Source organism: Dinoponera quadriceps, unplaced genomic scaffold (genome assembly GCF_001313825.1).
Source record: "Dinoponera quadriceps isolate SergipeBrazil2010 unplaced genomic scaffold, ASM131382v1 scaffold3926, whole genome shotgun sequence".
Lineage (NCBI taxonomy): Eukaryota > Metazoa > Arthropoda > Insecta > Hymenoptera > Formicidae > Dinoponera > Dinoponera quadriceps.
The window spans coordinates 6,709-18,862 of NW_014558006.1; the positions used below are offsets into that span (position 1 = coordinate 6,709).

Here is a 12,154-nt window from a genome sequence, read left to right on the forward strand (position 1 = left end):
CAGCTTTACAGTTTACCTAAAATACAAAAACTGAAGGGATTTTTAATCTACATGAATATATAGCTATCACCTGAATTAAATTAAACAAAAAAGATTTAGCCAACAAGTGGCGATATTTTAAAACATAAAATATAATTTTTTCATCAAATTTTTCGTTTGGAAGTATTGCCCATTTACCATTTTGTTAAATCTTAATCTTTTTTGTTTATTTTGGCTCAGATAACACCTACGTATATTCATATAGATTAAAAATTTCCTTAGTTTTTGTGTTTCAGATAAACTGAAGAGCTGCAATCGTGTTAACCGTTATGGAACAAAGAATATATGAAATTGCTTATAATACTTAAATTGTGAAATATAGAAGTTTACAAAAATTTATAAATGTTATTTAAATATAACAAAATATGTATATCAAACCTTATATTTGTAAGTCTAGCTTAAATAAAAAAATGTGAAAATTCGCTTAAAAATTTCGTCATCTAGACAAAAATCCCCTCGGGACACTCCTAATGTACATAAATTCCAATGGTCAAAGTTATTACGAGCTGCATATCATATTAAATCAACCATTATAAATCCCGGCGCGATTTGATTACAAATATTTACGGATTGAAAGAGAAAATAGACGAATTTAAGAGAAAGCGCGTTTTAATTAACACCGAGATATCAATCGCCTTTATGTAATGCTTCGTCCCGCTGATTTCGAATACGCGCAGGCATTTCTAATACTCGCTCAAACCTTGAAAGAGAAAGTTGCTTAAATTGCGTATTTCGATATCGCTTCTAACAGATGAGAGAAGCCATTCTATATATCAATACGAACAAAATGCGTACACGGTCGACTGTCTAATTACAGATTACGTAAATTAGCAAATACGTAAGACGTAACGTTAAAATATGAAGATCTAAGTATTTTCCGAAATTATTTAAAGAAAATAATTTCTATGTTATACTACCATTAGCACCACATATACTCTTTTCTCTTCTCCGTATTATAAAATTTCAAATTATATTATATTATATTATACTATATTATATTATACTATATTATATTATATTATATTATACTATAATATGCGTGTTTATTATTAAATATTAAATATAATTTATTTTAATATACTAATATTTAGTGAGAACTAATATTAAATATTAAATATTTATTCTACTATTAAAATATCCGCAGTCTCAGCGTCGTGAAAGCAACATATTGCGACAATGATCGCGCGAAAATTGCGAGTACGAGTGATGCCTATGCCAAATTCACGTCGTTGAAATCTCCAGTTCGCACAAGAGAAATCTCGTACGCGCGATACCTCTAAAATTATGCGCATCTTTATTCACATCTGGACCTACTCACCTCTGAGATCATTATATTGTTTTATATCGGCGCGAAGGACGTAGCGTAGATCGTGCAAGTAAACTGAAATCAAAAAAGAAACGGTCGATTAATCGATCGATCACGGGTTCTCTCTCTCTCTCTCTTTCCTTTTCTTTCTTTCCACGTGCAACTTCGAGGAGCGTTGACATCAACGTGACATACGTTTCATTAATGCTTAGAGCTTGTCGGACATTGATGTAGAAAAAAGTGTTACGCGAAAGAAACATATGGATTTAACGACGCTACAAAACTCTACGAGATTTCTCCAACCGTGACTATTACGCTATCATGCACTAGTTGCATTAAAGGGAAACTCGACTATTCTCGGCTTTTGTTCGATCAACGGGAGGGTTCAGGAAGCCGAGCCAATTACGCCATAAGCCGGAACAATCTTCTCTGTTCAACAATATTTTACTGATTACATTAATGTGTCGATTGATATACCGATGTATAACTTATCGATAAGAAGACAGACTAGGAAAATATAGTCCTTTAATATTAATGCAGAATATATAGCACGAAGAGACATATTATTAAAATACAACCGACAATGTGTTCATACACATGCTTAATTGTTTACTTATTTACTTATTTTAAGAGGAAAAATCGTTTAAAAAAAGGAAATACAAAATTACTATTTACAATATTATAAGATATAACATTGTATACAGGGTGTCTTAAACTTATTTTTCATTCCTGTGGTGTGAAAGTAGAAGTAGAAGAACAAATGAAACTGAGTAGAAAAGTCCTATACCATTTTACAAATAACACGCAAAATTTCGAATTATCAATAATTGATAACGGTCATGTATAGAGACTTTAATTAATAATTCAAAAATTTGCGTATTATTTGCAAAATGATGAATTTTTTTGTTCCAAATAATCTAATCTACAAGTATATGACAACTATTGTGACCGATGATGAGAAATGGATCTATTTCGACAACCCGAAACGCAAAAAAATCATAGGTTGATCCTGGCCAATCACCAACATTGACTTTAAAGCAAAATATCCACGGACACAAAGCAATACTCCTTATTTGGTGGGATTTGTAGGGTGTCGTATATTATGAGCTGTTGAAACCGAACGAAACAGTCACGCCGAATGTTATCGACAACATTTGGAGCGTTTGAATGATAATTTGATGTAAAAATGATAATTATCTGCATCAAATCGCCGAAAAGTGATGCTCCTCCATGACCAACGCTCGGCATGTTGCTATAACTGTGAAACAAACACTGATGGAGCTCGAGTGAGAAGTTCTCCCGAACCCAGCGTATTCTTCGAACTTAGCCCCAAGCGATTACCATGTGTTCCGGTCGATGCAACACGCTGTGGAAGATACACACTTCCATAATTACGGAGAAGTCGAAAATTGAGTTGTTGAATGGATTGACTCAAAAGGCCGTTCTTTCGTCGCTGAATTCAACTTCTGCCAGAAAAGTGAGAAAAAGTCATAACTTCCGAAGATAAATATATTGATTGATGTATTCACATACTTTGTTATTGAAATAAATACTCAAAACACACAAAAAACAGCGGTTTTCAATGCAACCTTCTAATATATAATTCTAATATATAATTGTTGTATCTACCGACATGTTCAAGGTTCGAGGTTCAAGATTCAATATATTGATGTCTGTCGCTAAAGACAACAGATATCATATACTTGTAAATTAGACCACTCTGAACAAAAAATGTCCTGTACCATTTTGCAAATAATGTAAAAATTTTTTATTTATTAATTAAAGAAACATCTATACATTCATCATTTTCAGTAATTAATAACTCAAAAGTTTGCATGTTGTTTGTCAAATTATAGAAGACTTTTTGTTTATATTAACAGTGGGCACGCTTTGCATCAGACAAATGTATACGAATTATAAAATAATAAATATGTATATGAAAATAAAAAATAAAAATGTATACGAATTATAAAACAATAAATACGAATTATACGAAAGAAGATAATTATATCTTCTGTGTTTGTACATTTTTTACAACTTTATTTTGCTAACTGCAAAATGTTTCACTGGAAATGTTCTAAGTTCACCACTATGTCAAAATATTCACTTCTTATTGACTTCCTTCTTCCAAGTCTGTATTTTCTAAGGAAAATTATACTGCGTAAAATCAATTCGGCTTACGTGCAATCGATTCGCCTGTAATCGGGTGCACATCCTCTTTAGCGCTTTCCATTTCTTCTTATTCGAGTCAACGATCTACCTGTCAGAAAGTGCAGGTAGATCCTGGTGTGCCTGCGTAGGCGAACTACGGAGAACTCGGTCGCGATAGCAACACGCAGTACAAACAATTCCGACCTACGACGGATGCCTACCTGTAAAGCGGTCGGCACGTGAGCTCGTGTAATCGTGTGCTGTGGAATGACTATAAATTCGAGATGACCCCGTTCAAGACGACGAAAGGGGCAAAATGTTAAACCCAGACTTGGGACGACGAGGTCGCGCGCATATCGATTCGGGAGAACCCATTCGCGATAACAATGATGACGGATAAAAATTCGCGAGCAGCCGAATAGCGAAGAAAATTATTTTTTTTAATTTCTTGCAGTAAAATTTCACTTGAAATATCTCTCTAAATTATATTTCTCCATATATAAGTGAATGTTTTAATCGATTGGAGTGAATATGCTGTACCGTGATGGTGGAGAAGATTCACATTTCAATTTCAGGTGAAGATATACACTCTTTCGACGATTTAGAATGCAGAATTCGCTCTAAATAAGCAAAGAGCCACTCGAATTCGAATGATTTGGTGGTCACTCTACTTTTCGAGTGAGATTTCACCTTAGAAATTTAGAGAGCATTCGAAAGACATACTGAATTAAAGATTTTGAGACGCAATTGTAAGAGTGAATAAACCCCGTTTTACCACACAGCCGGCAAACTTTATTGTTTTATTTCGAGAATTATTTAGTTAAAGTAGTTTATCGTCCTATATTGTCGTCCTATATTCTTCGGTCGCTTTATGTAAGTAGATTGAAAAGTTTCCGGAATCCGTTAGGAGGTTGATCTTCTCCAACTATTTTTATATCGTTGTCAACTCTTTCAGATGAATTGACTGCAAATGCCAAATCGGTCTGTCAAATAATCTAGTTTTGACAAGCATTCAAGTCAAGCAATTTTGTGTGTTTTCAGTTATAAATAAAAATGAAATTCGAGTGGTGATCAAATTTTTTCATTTAAAGGAAAAAACCGCAACGGAAATCAAATCCAGGTTAGGTGTTGTTCTTGGAGATCCACCACCTTTATTTTCCATCGTGAGATTTTGGGTTTCGGAACTCAAGCGTGGCCGCACGCACACAAGTAACGAACCACGTTCAGAACGTCTAAAAACGGTTATTACACCAGAAATTGTAGATAAAATTCACGACATAGTTTTGGAAGATTGCTGAATAAAAGTATGTGAAATTGAGGAAGGGGGCATATCTTATTAATGAGTAGTCTTTTATATTTTACATAATGAATTGGATTTAAAAAATGCAAGATGGGTGACGCATTTGCTCAATCCGGAGCTCAAAAACGTGTTAGAGTCCGAACTTCAGCCGATTGTTTGGAAATGTTTAAGAGGAATCTAATAAATTTCAAAAGACGATTCGTGATCAGGTTAAGACCTGGATTCACCAGAAATAAAAGTGCAATAAAAATAGTGGATTAAAATAACATTAAACATAGTGAATCAATTCCGAAGAAGGCAAAGACCATTCAATTAGCTAGAAAAGTGATGGCATCGGTTTTTACTAGAGAAATTTTGCTAATTGATTATCTTGAAAAAGGAAAAACTGTTACTACTGGCTAATATTACACAATACTTTTAAACAAACTGAAAACAGCAATTCAGGAAAAACGCTCGGGAATGGTCAAGAAAAAAGTATTGTTTCACCACGACAACGGATCTGCTCATTGAAATGCAATCGCTCAGCAAAAATTGACAGAATTGTATTCGAAATCCTTCCACATTCACCGTATTCGCTTGATTTAGCTCTTTTAGACTTCCACTTGTTCTCGAAACTCAAAACATTCCTGTGTAGTAAGAAATTTCGGTCAAATGAAGAGTTGATAGACATTGTAAACAATTATTTTGGACACCTGGTACCTCGACCACTTCCGGGAAGGAATCAAAAAGCTGGAGAAACGTTGAACCAAATGTGTTGAGCTTCGTAAGGATCATATTGAAAAATAAAATATAATTTGAATTAAATTTATTTTGTTTTCATTCTAAAAACTTTTCAATCTGCTCTCGTACTTGCAGGAAAAGAACTGTTTGTTCCGAAATAATTCCTATTTCGTTTCGTTCATTGGCCCATCAGAATTTTTTTGTCATTAAAACTTTCGCGAGCTCACAGAGTCAACAAGTCCCTGACATAGAATTTGTATATAAACCTGATCGAAGTTTATCGACAAAACGTAACCAGACACCACGACAAGGAGACTCAATAGAGACCCGTGGAAATATGTGGGCCCAACGGAACTTCGCACGGACAATTCCGCAGCGGCTACGTTAGGACCTCGTCATCCAGAGAGGTATCTGCTTTGTCGGTAGGGAGAGAGACGGATTTTCATTATTCGCGCGTCTCTCGGAGCGAAGAGAACGGTTCGCGGTTTCTCTTACCTGTCGGAGCATGAAATTCCTTCCCTTCTCGCCTCTCGTGCGCGGTACTAGCGTTGAATGTCAAGCGGGAACAGAAAAAAAGAAGAAAAAAAGAATATCGAAGAAGCGGGGAAAAAAGGAGGGGCTTGAAAAAGTTGAAGAGAGGAAAAGGATAGGGAGAAGGAGAAAGAAAAGAAGCTGGATGACTCATCGACTGCGTTTGCGTGTGGGAAGGCGGTAGGGACAGTCAAGTGCAAAGTCAACGGACTTGAGAGAAAGAGAGGAGAGCCCGTGTTGGTTCGTTTGCTCGCTCGTTCACTTGTCGCTACACTCGATGGAGGTGGACGATGGCATCATACTATCCGGTTTCCCGTACGACTCGCGTGAAAACACGGAACCAGGACGGTGCATCGCGACACGTGACCGACCTCGCATAAAGACATCCAAATAATAAATATGAATTCGCGAGATGCAAGTTGAGGAAAAAGCGAGTTAAATTTGGCTACCTGTACGGAAAGAAGAATGTTTGATATTTATTATAAGAACAAAAGAGTCGATAAGATAAGAACCGATTGCTGACATAACTTTTGTACGTCTTTACAATATACTTTACACACGCAGCTACAAATAATTTCTTATCGGAATGTTCCAACTATATATTGCGATCATCCTCAGTCGAAATTGTAAATTACAAGTAATTCTTGGTCATAAGCTGCTTGATATTTGTAACAGCTTGATATTTATGACTATATTTACTACTAGCGAAATAATTATAGTCAAGAAAACTTTTTTGTAGTGAATAATTCTTTCTAAATTTTTTGGAGTGATATTTCACTCAAAAATTTGCTCGAAGTAATAGTGGAAATATTGTCATATTTGAAATCGAAAGGATATTTCAAACTTAGAGCGCAAATTTTGATTCCATACGAGTAAATGTTTCTGTTTATTCCTTCTGTTTATTCCTCACTAAGAAAAAAATTTTTGATATTTGTAACTATAATCATTTAAGTGAAAGGATTACAATCAAGAAAAACATTTTTCTAGTAAATATCGCTATAATATCAATGATAATAACCATACATGCATATTGCTACTCTACTATTTCTTGCATTAAAATCAAAAGAAAATATAGTTGAGGCCGACGATTATAATTTTAGTGACATTTTTCTCAATGCTATAATGCAATGGTGGAACATATCAAATTTACTTTTCAATTTCGAATGAAAATGTTCACTCGACAATTCTCAGCAGAGACCCAGATCGAACCGAAACCGAAGACTGAAAACGTTTGAAAACCGGTATTTTTGTCGGATCAAAACCGTAAACCGTACCGAAATTGTATAAAGCCTACAAAACCGAAATCGGAACCGAAATCGGAACCGTTACATTTTGTTTCGGTTTGCGGTTCTTTCCGGTTTTTATTTTGTAGTTTTAAATAATCGTTTTTTCCTTTCATAATAAAATTCTATTTCTCACGAAAAAGCAGAATATTGATTAGTTATCGCGATAAATAGAAAATAAACTGTAAGCATATGATATTGAATAAATAGAATGATAAATAGATAAATAGAAAATAAACTTCAAATATATGATATTGAAGAGGTTTAATAGAAGAAGTAATCTATTACAATTTTGGGATAAATAGGAAGACAATCATCCTGAATTGTACAAATTACTCTAACGGAATATATATATTCTGAAAAAGCTCAGAGAATATCGAAATATTCTCCGAATATTCTCAGAATTTGTGTAATTTACATGTTCCGTTAGAAAGAGGTTACAAATAACGATGATAATGTTATATATCTAAAAAAGTTAAGAGTAAAAAATAAAAATAGTGAAGAAATGTCATCTACATCGAGGAAGTGAGGAGTGATATTATTATTTTTTATAATATATTATTGTACACATATATAAATAAAATTTAGGTTAATAAAAGTAACTAAAAAACTAACTATGCACCGAACTTTAGCAAGATTAATTTTTTCTTTCTTAGTGTGCACTTAGAATCGCTTCAGGTTTAAAAGTGAAATTAGCAAGATGTCTTATTTTCCCTCAGACTCAGCTCAGACAACAGACTCAGTTCAACGAGATTCAAGAGTTCAGCGCAAGAATGAGAGAAGTCCATAACTCGTAAAATCTACTTTAGATACGATTCTCACACAAGTTATGGATCGACTTCATTTTCAGGTTTCACTGAGAGAAAAAATGCACAAAATTAGGGTAACTATAATCTCACTATATTCTATAATTAATTTTGGCCTCAACTATATGTTTATAGTTCTTTTAACCATGCAAAATAGCAAGCATAGTGTCTCGCGCAACGATCTTTCTTTCTCTTACATCAATGACTCACCTATTAGCAAAGTGAATTAGGACTTATAGTCATAAAAACTGACATTCATTTGTGTAATTATATTTTATAGTTGTCATAAATTAAAATGAGAGTAAAACGTACTATAAACACGTACTATAGTTGCAACAAAAAATCATACACGGGAAAGATAATCTGGTTAACCGACGCAGAAATCGGGTGGTGCCAACCAGATATAAAAGAAAATATGGAACAACTAATTATGTGGTTACTGCAACCACAGTGCAATTGATGAGTGATTTGCAGCAGTGACGATACCTTTAGTTGTTCCAACCAGATTTTCTTGATATTTCAATTACAAATGTTTTAATAGCAACTGCACTATTTGATTGGTTTAGATAAAATGTCTAGTAAATGCAAATATAAAATAAGTTGTAGTCACCTGGCGGTAACTACGAAAGCTGTTTTATTATATTTCCTACGTTTTTCTCAGGCCAGTCACCCATTCAGTTTAGTGCACGGTGTTTTCGCTTCGCCATGATGATAAGCGGTGAGTTCAACAATTATGCCTATATCCTTGTGTTTACTAGAGTAGTAAGTCATTTTTGTTTTTTAACATCGCTGCTTTGCAATATGATCTTCCCAACCAAGTTCTGATTGCCACAACCAGATCACGCGCAATATTGATGTAGTTGACACACCAAAATAATAAGCCATATCAATTGTACACATACCTATCACATAAAGATGAATAGGGTGATGCATCTATGTTGTTTACAACTAAATATTTCTGGTTATGTGAACTATATCTTTTTTTCCGTGTACGTATTCATATTCTTTAATAGAAATTTATAATTTATTTTTCACTGTGTTATTATTAACATGTTAGTGAATAAACAGTTTACCTGAAATTTTATTTATTAATCATTTAATATTATATCGTATTGGAAAAAATACACTTTCCTATTGGGATTCCCGAATTCGAGACTACTGGGTCGTGAGTCGCTTGCTTCACGCACTATGCCCATTCTTTATCAATTGATAGATATCTTATATATTGTCCTTATGTATATAGCGCCATTACATAACTTTTCAACAATACGATTTAATATTACAAGAAGTAAACAATTAAAATATTAAAGTATATTATGAACGAATGCGCAGGAAGCGGCAGGATGAGCTTATATTTATAATAATTTATCAGTTATAAATATAATCAAATATAAAAATTCGTATAATCACACATGTTTTTACAGAAATTGTTGTTTCTTTTATTATTTCATTTATTATCATTACTATATGTGTATATACAGTACTACATATGTATATACTATATGTGTATATACATAGTAAAAAGAACACGTATTAAGAATATTATCACATAACTATCACATAGTATTATTTATTATTTATTACGATTGTTGACTATATAAGTGAATGTTGATTATATTTAAAGTGGTCAATTTCCATTATCATTCTATATTTACTATGTTCCATTCTACAATCCCTACAATATACCATTCTATATTTCTATATTTACTTTTCTATAATTACTTGAAATCATTATAATTCATGATAAAGAATTTACATGAGTTGGTCTATGCCTATATCATAATTATAAAAAAAAATATATATATATATTTGCGCGCGCGCGCGCGCGTGTGTGTGTGTGACGTTCATATATTATATTAATGGATTTCTTAATTATAATTTTTTAATTATGCTATTATAGTTCCAAATATCATACATTTTTCTCTCAGTATTGCGTCACGTTTAAGTAGCCGGGACCGCGTTAGGAATTTCACACGATAAGATTCGATTATCTCACGTCACAAACGAGAGCGGCCTCCGCCATATCGTGTCTCGCACAACGATCTTTATTTCTCTTACATCAATGACTCACCTTGACAGTCCTTCATGCACTCGTCCGGCTGGTAATTACGTTGGCTGGCGTCGCAAGCATCCGAGCAAGGTCTGCAATGTTTATCGTAAGGGCTGCAGAACTCCGAAGGGCTGCAGTGTTTGGTACCGCACGCGGCGCCACGGAGATCGAAGCTCTCGGCAAGCGCGAGCCTTAGCATGGGCAAGCCGACGACGGCTACCATCAGCAACGTCATCCTGTTTACGGTCACATCTGGGAACATTTGGCCAAGCGACAACGGATCGTCGGTTGATGCACGGTCAACTTCGTCGAAATTGCTGACCGATTCGGCGACCCTTCTCCTCTCTTTCGTAACTCTCCTTCTTCTCCCTGCCTGCTTGCCTCTCCTTTTGTCCCGAATCAAGAATTTAGGACACGATCGTGACTCGCTCACGTCCCACGATCGACGCTGTCGGCGATCCTCAACGGTGCTCGAATAGTATGCCTCAGGGAGGCTCTGCCGCGACGCTGAAAGTATTGCATTCGTATTATGTATCCGACGCGTTGAACACGGCAACGCAAAACATTACTGCAGAATGGGAGTCTTACATTGTTTTGTAACAATTGTTATTAACATAGAGGAAAAGCACTAAGACCGGTCATTTTCTTTTTGATAATAAAACTCTGTTAAAGGTATAAAATTAAAATTTATGTACATGGATACAAAGCGACACTTTCTACCAAAAGCATTGTAGTTTTTTAAAAATTGTATATTATCAACTATTTTCTAAAAAGTTGGAGAAATGACATCTCGAGAAAATAGGCCCTAAAACCAATTTATGATACCTATCAAGAAATCGTCAAAAAATAAAATAGAAACATTGGAATTACATTATTTTGTACATTTATTATATATATTCTTCCATGTCATCTTTAATCTTACATATTTTTTATTATGTAGAAAGAGATCCGCTGACATTTCCTTTTCGACCATTTTAAACAAACAAACGAGAAAAATAAAGACAAATCAGTCACTAGTAGCTTCGATTGTATTCTGTGAAATATTTCACAGCAAATAAGATACAAGATATTTCAGATATGTATCGGTTAAAAGACCAGTAATTCACATATAACGATTTACAGAACTTAAGCCAATTTTTTTGCGTAGTTCGGTGGCAGAGAATAAAAATTGGCACAAAATCCAAAGTTAAAAAAATCAAAAACTTATATTATAAAATAGTATTGTCCAATAAATTACTTACCGTAAATTTGTTATTTAAAATTTTAGAAGATGGCTTGAGAAAAACTTCAGTAACTCGAAAAATCAACTAACGCTAATAACATAATCAAACACGCTTGCAAACAGAAACTGCCACTTCAATTTCACCTACATTGCAAATTTTTTAGCTGAAGCTCTTCTTATATATTTCTTACACATGTCTTACTCCCGTTTAAATCGGATATTTAACACAATTAGATCTGTTAACTTAACACGTCGTAATTTAACGCGTTAATTTAACACGATTAAACATTTTAAATAACGTAAGCTAAATCGGGAAAAAACATGTAAAAACAATAGTTTCAGTCAAATATGTTATTTTTAAACGTTTATGCGTATAAAAATAACATACTTAGATTTACAGTATACGCAGTAAATGAAATTTATGTGTATACTCACAATCAGGTATAAAAGCCTATCCAGACAAACTTACGTAGGCACATAATGCAAATACAAATGAAAATTGACTAATTATGTGTCTAATATAGAAGACATTCTTTTTTTATATACATCATAATGTAATAATGCAAATTTGTCCGAGAATAGGCCTTTAATTCGGATATGTCACTTTGTGCAGAACAACTTAACTCTAACTTTTCTGTTGGACAGAATTTGTGTATTTCATAGCCGAGAAACATACATTGAGAAAAATATTCGATCATATTTAATCGGATAATCTAATTAAAAAGTAACGGATATATCTGACCAAG

The 12,154-nt window shown here is 33.9% G+C and overlaps 1 protein-coding gene across 1 annotated transcript in view; it reads right to left on the reverse strand.

The window, feature by feature from the left end:
• Positions 1-12,154, reverse strand: part of LOC106749610 — a 43,035-nt gene that overhangs the window by 3,753 nt on the left and 27,128 nt on the right. The window contains exons 2-3 of the mRNA XM_014629259.1: positions 10,208-10,693; positions 1,358-1,420 (exon numbers count right to left, since the gene is read on the reverse strand). Of these exons, the coding sequence (XP_014484745.1) occupies positions 1,358-1,420; positions 10,208-10,448 (304 nt within the window). The 5' untranslated portion in view covers positions 10,449-10,693. The remainder of the gene's footprint in view (positions 1-1,357; positions 1,421-10,207; positions 10,694-12,154) is intronic.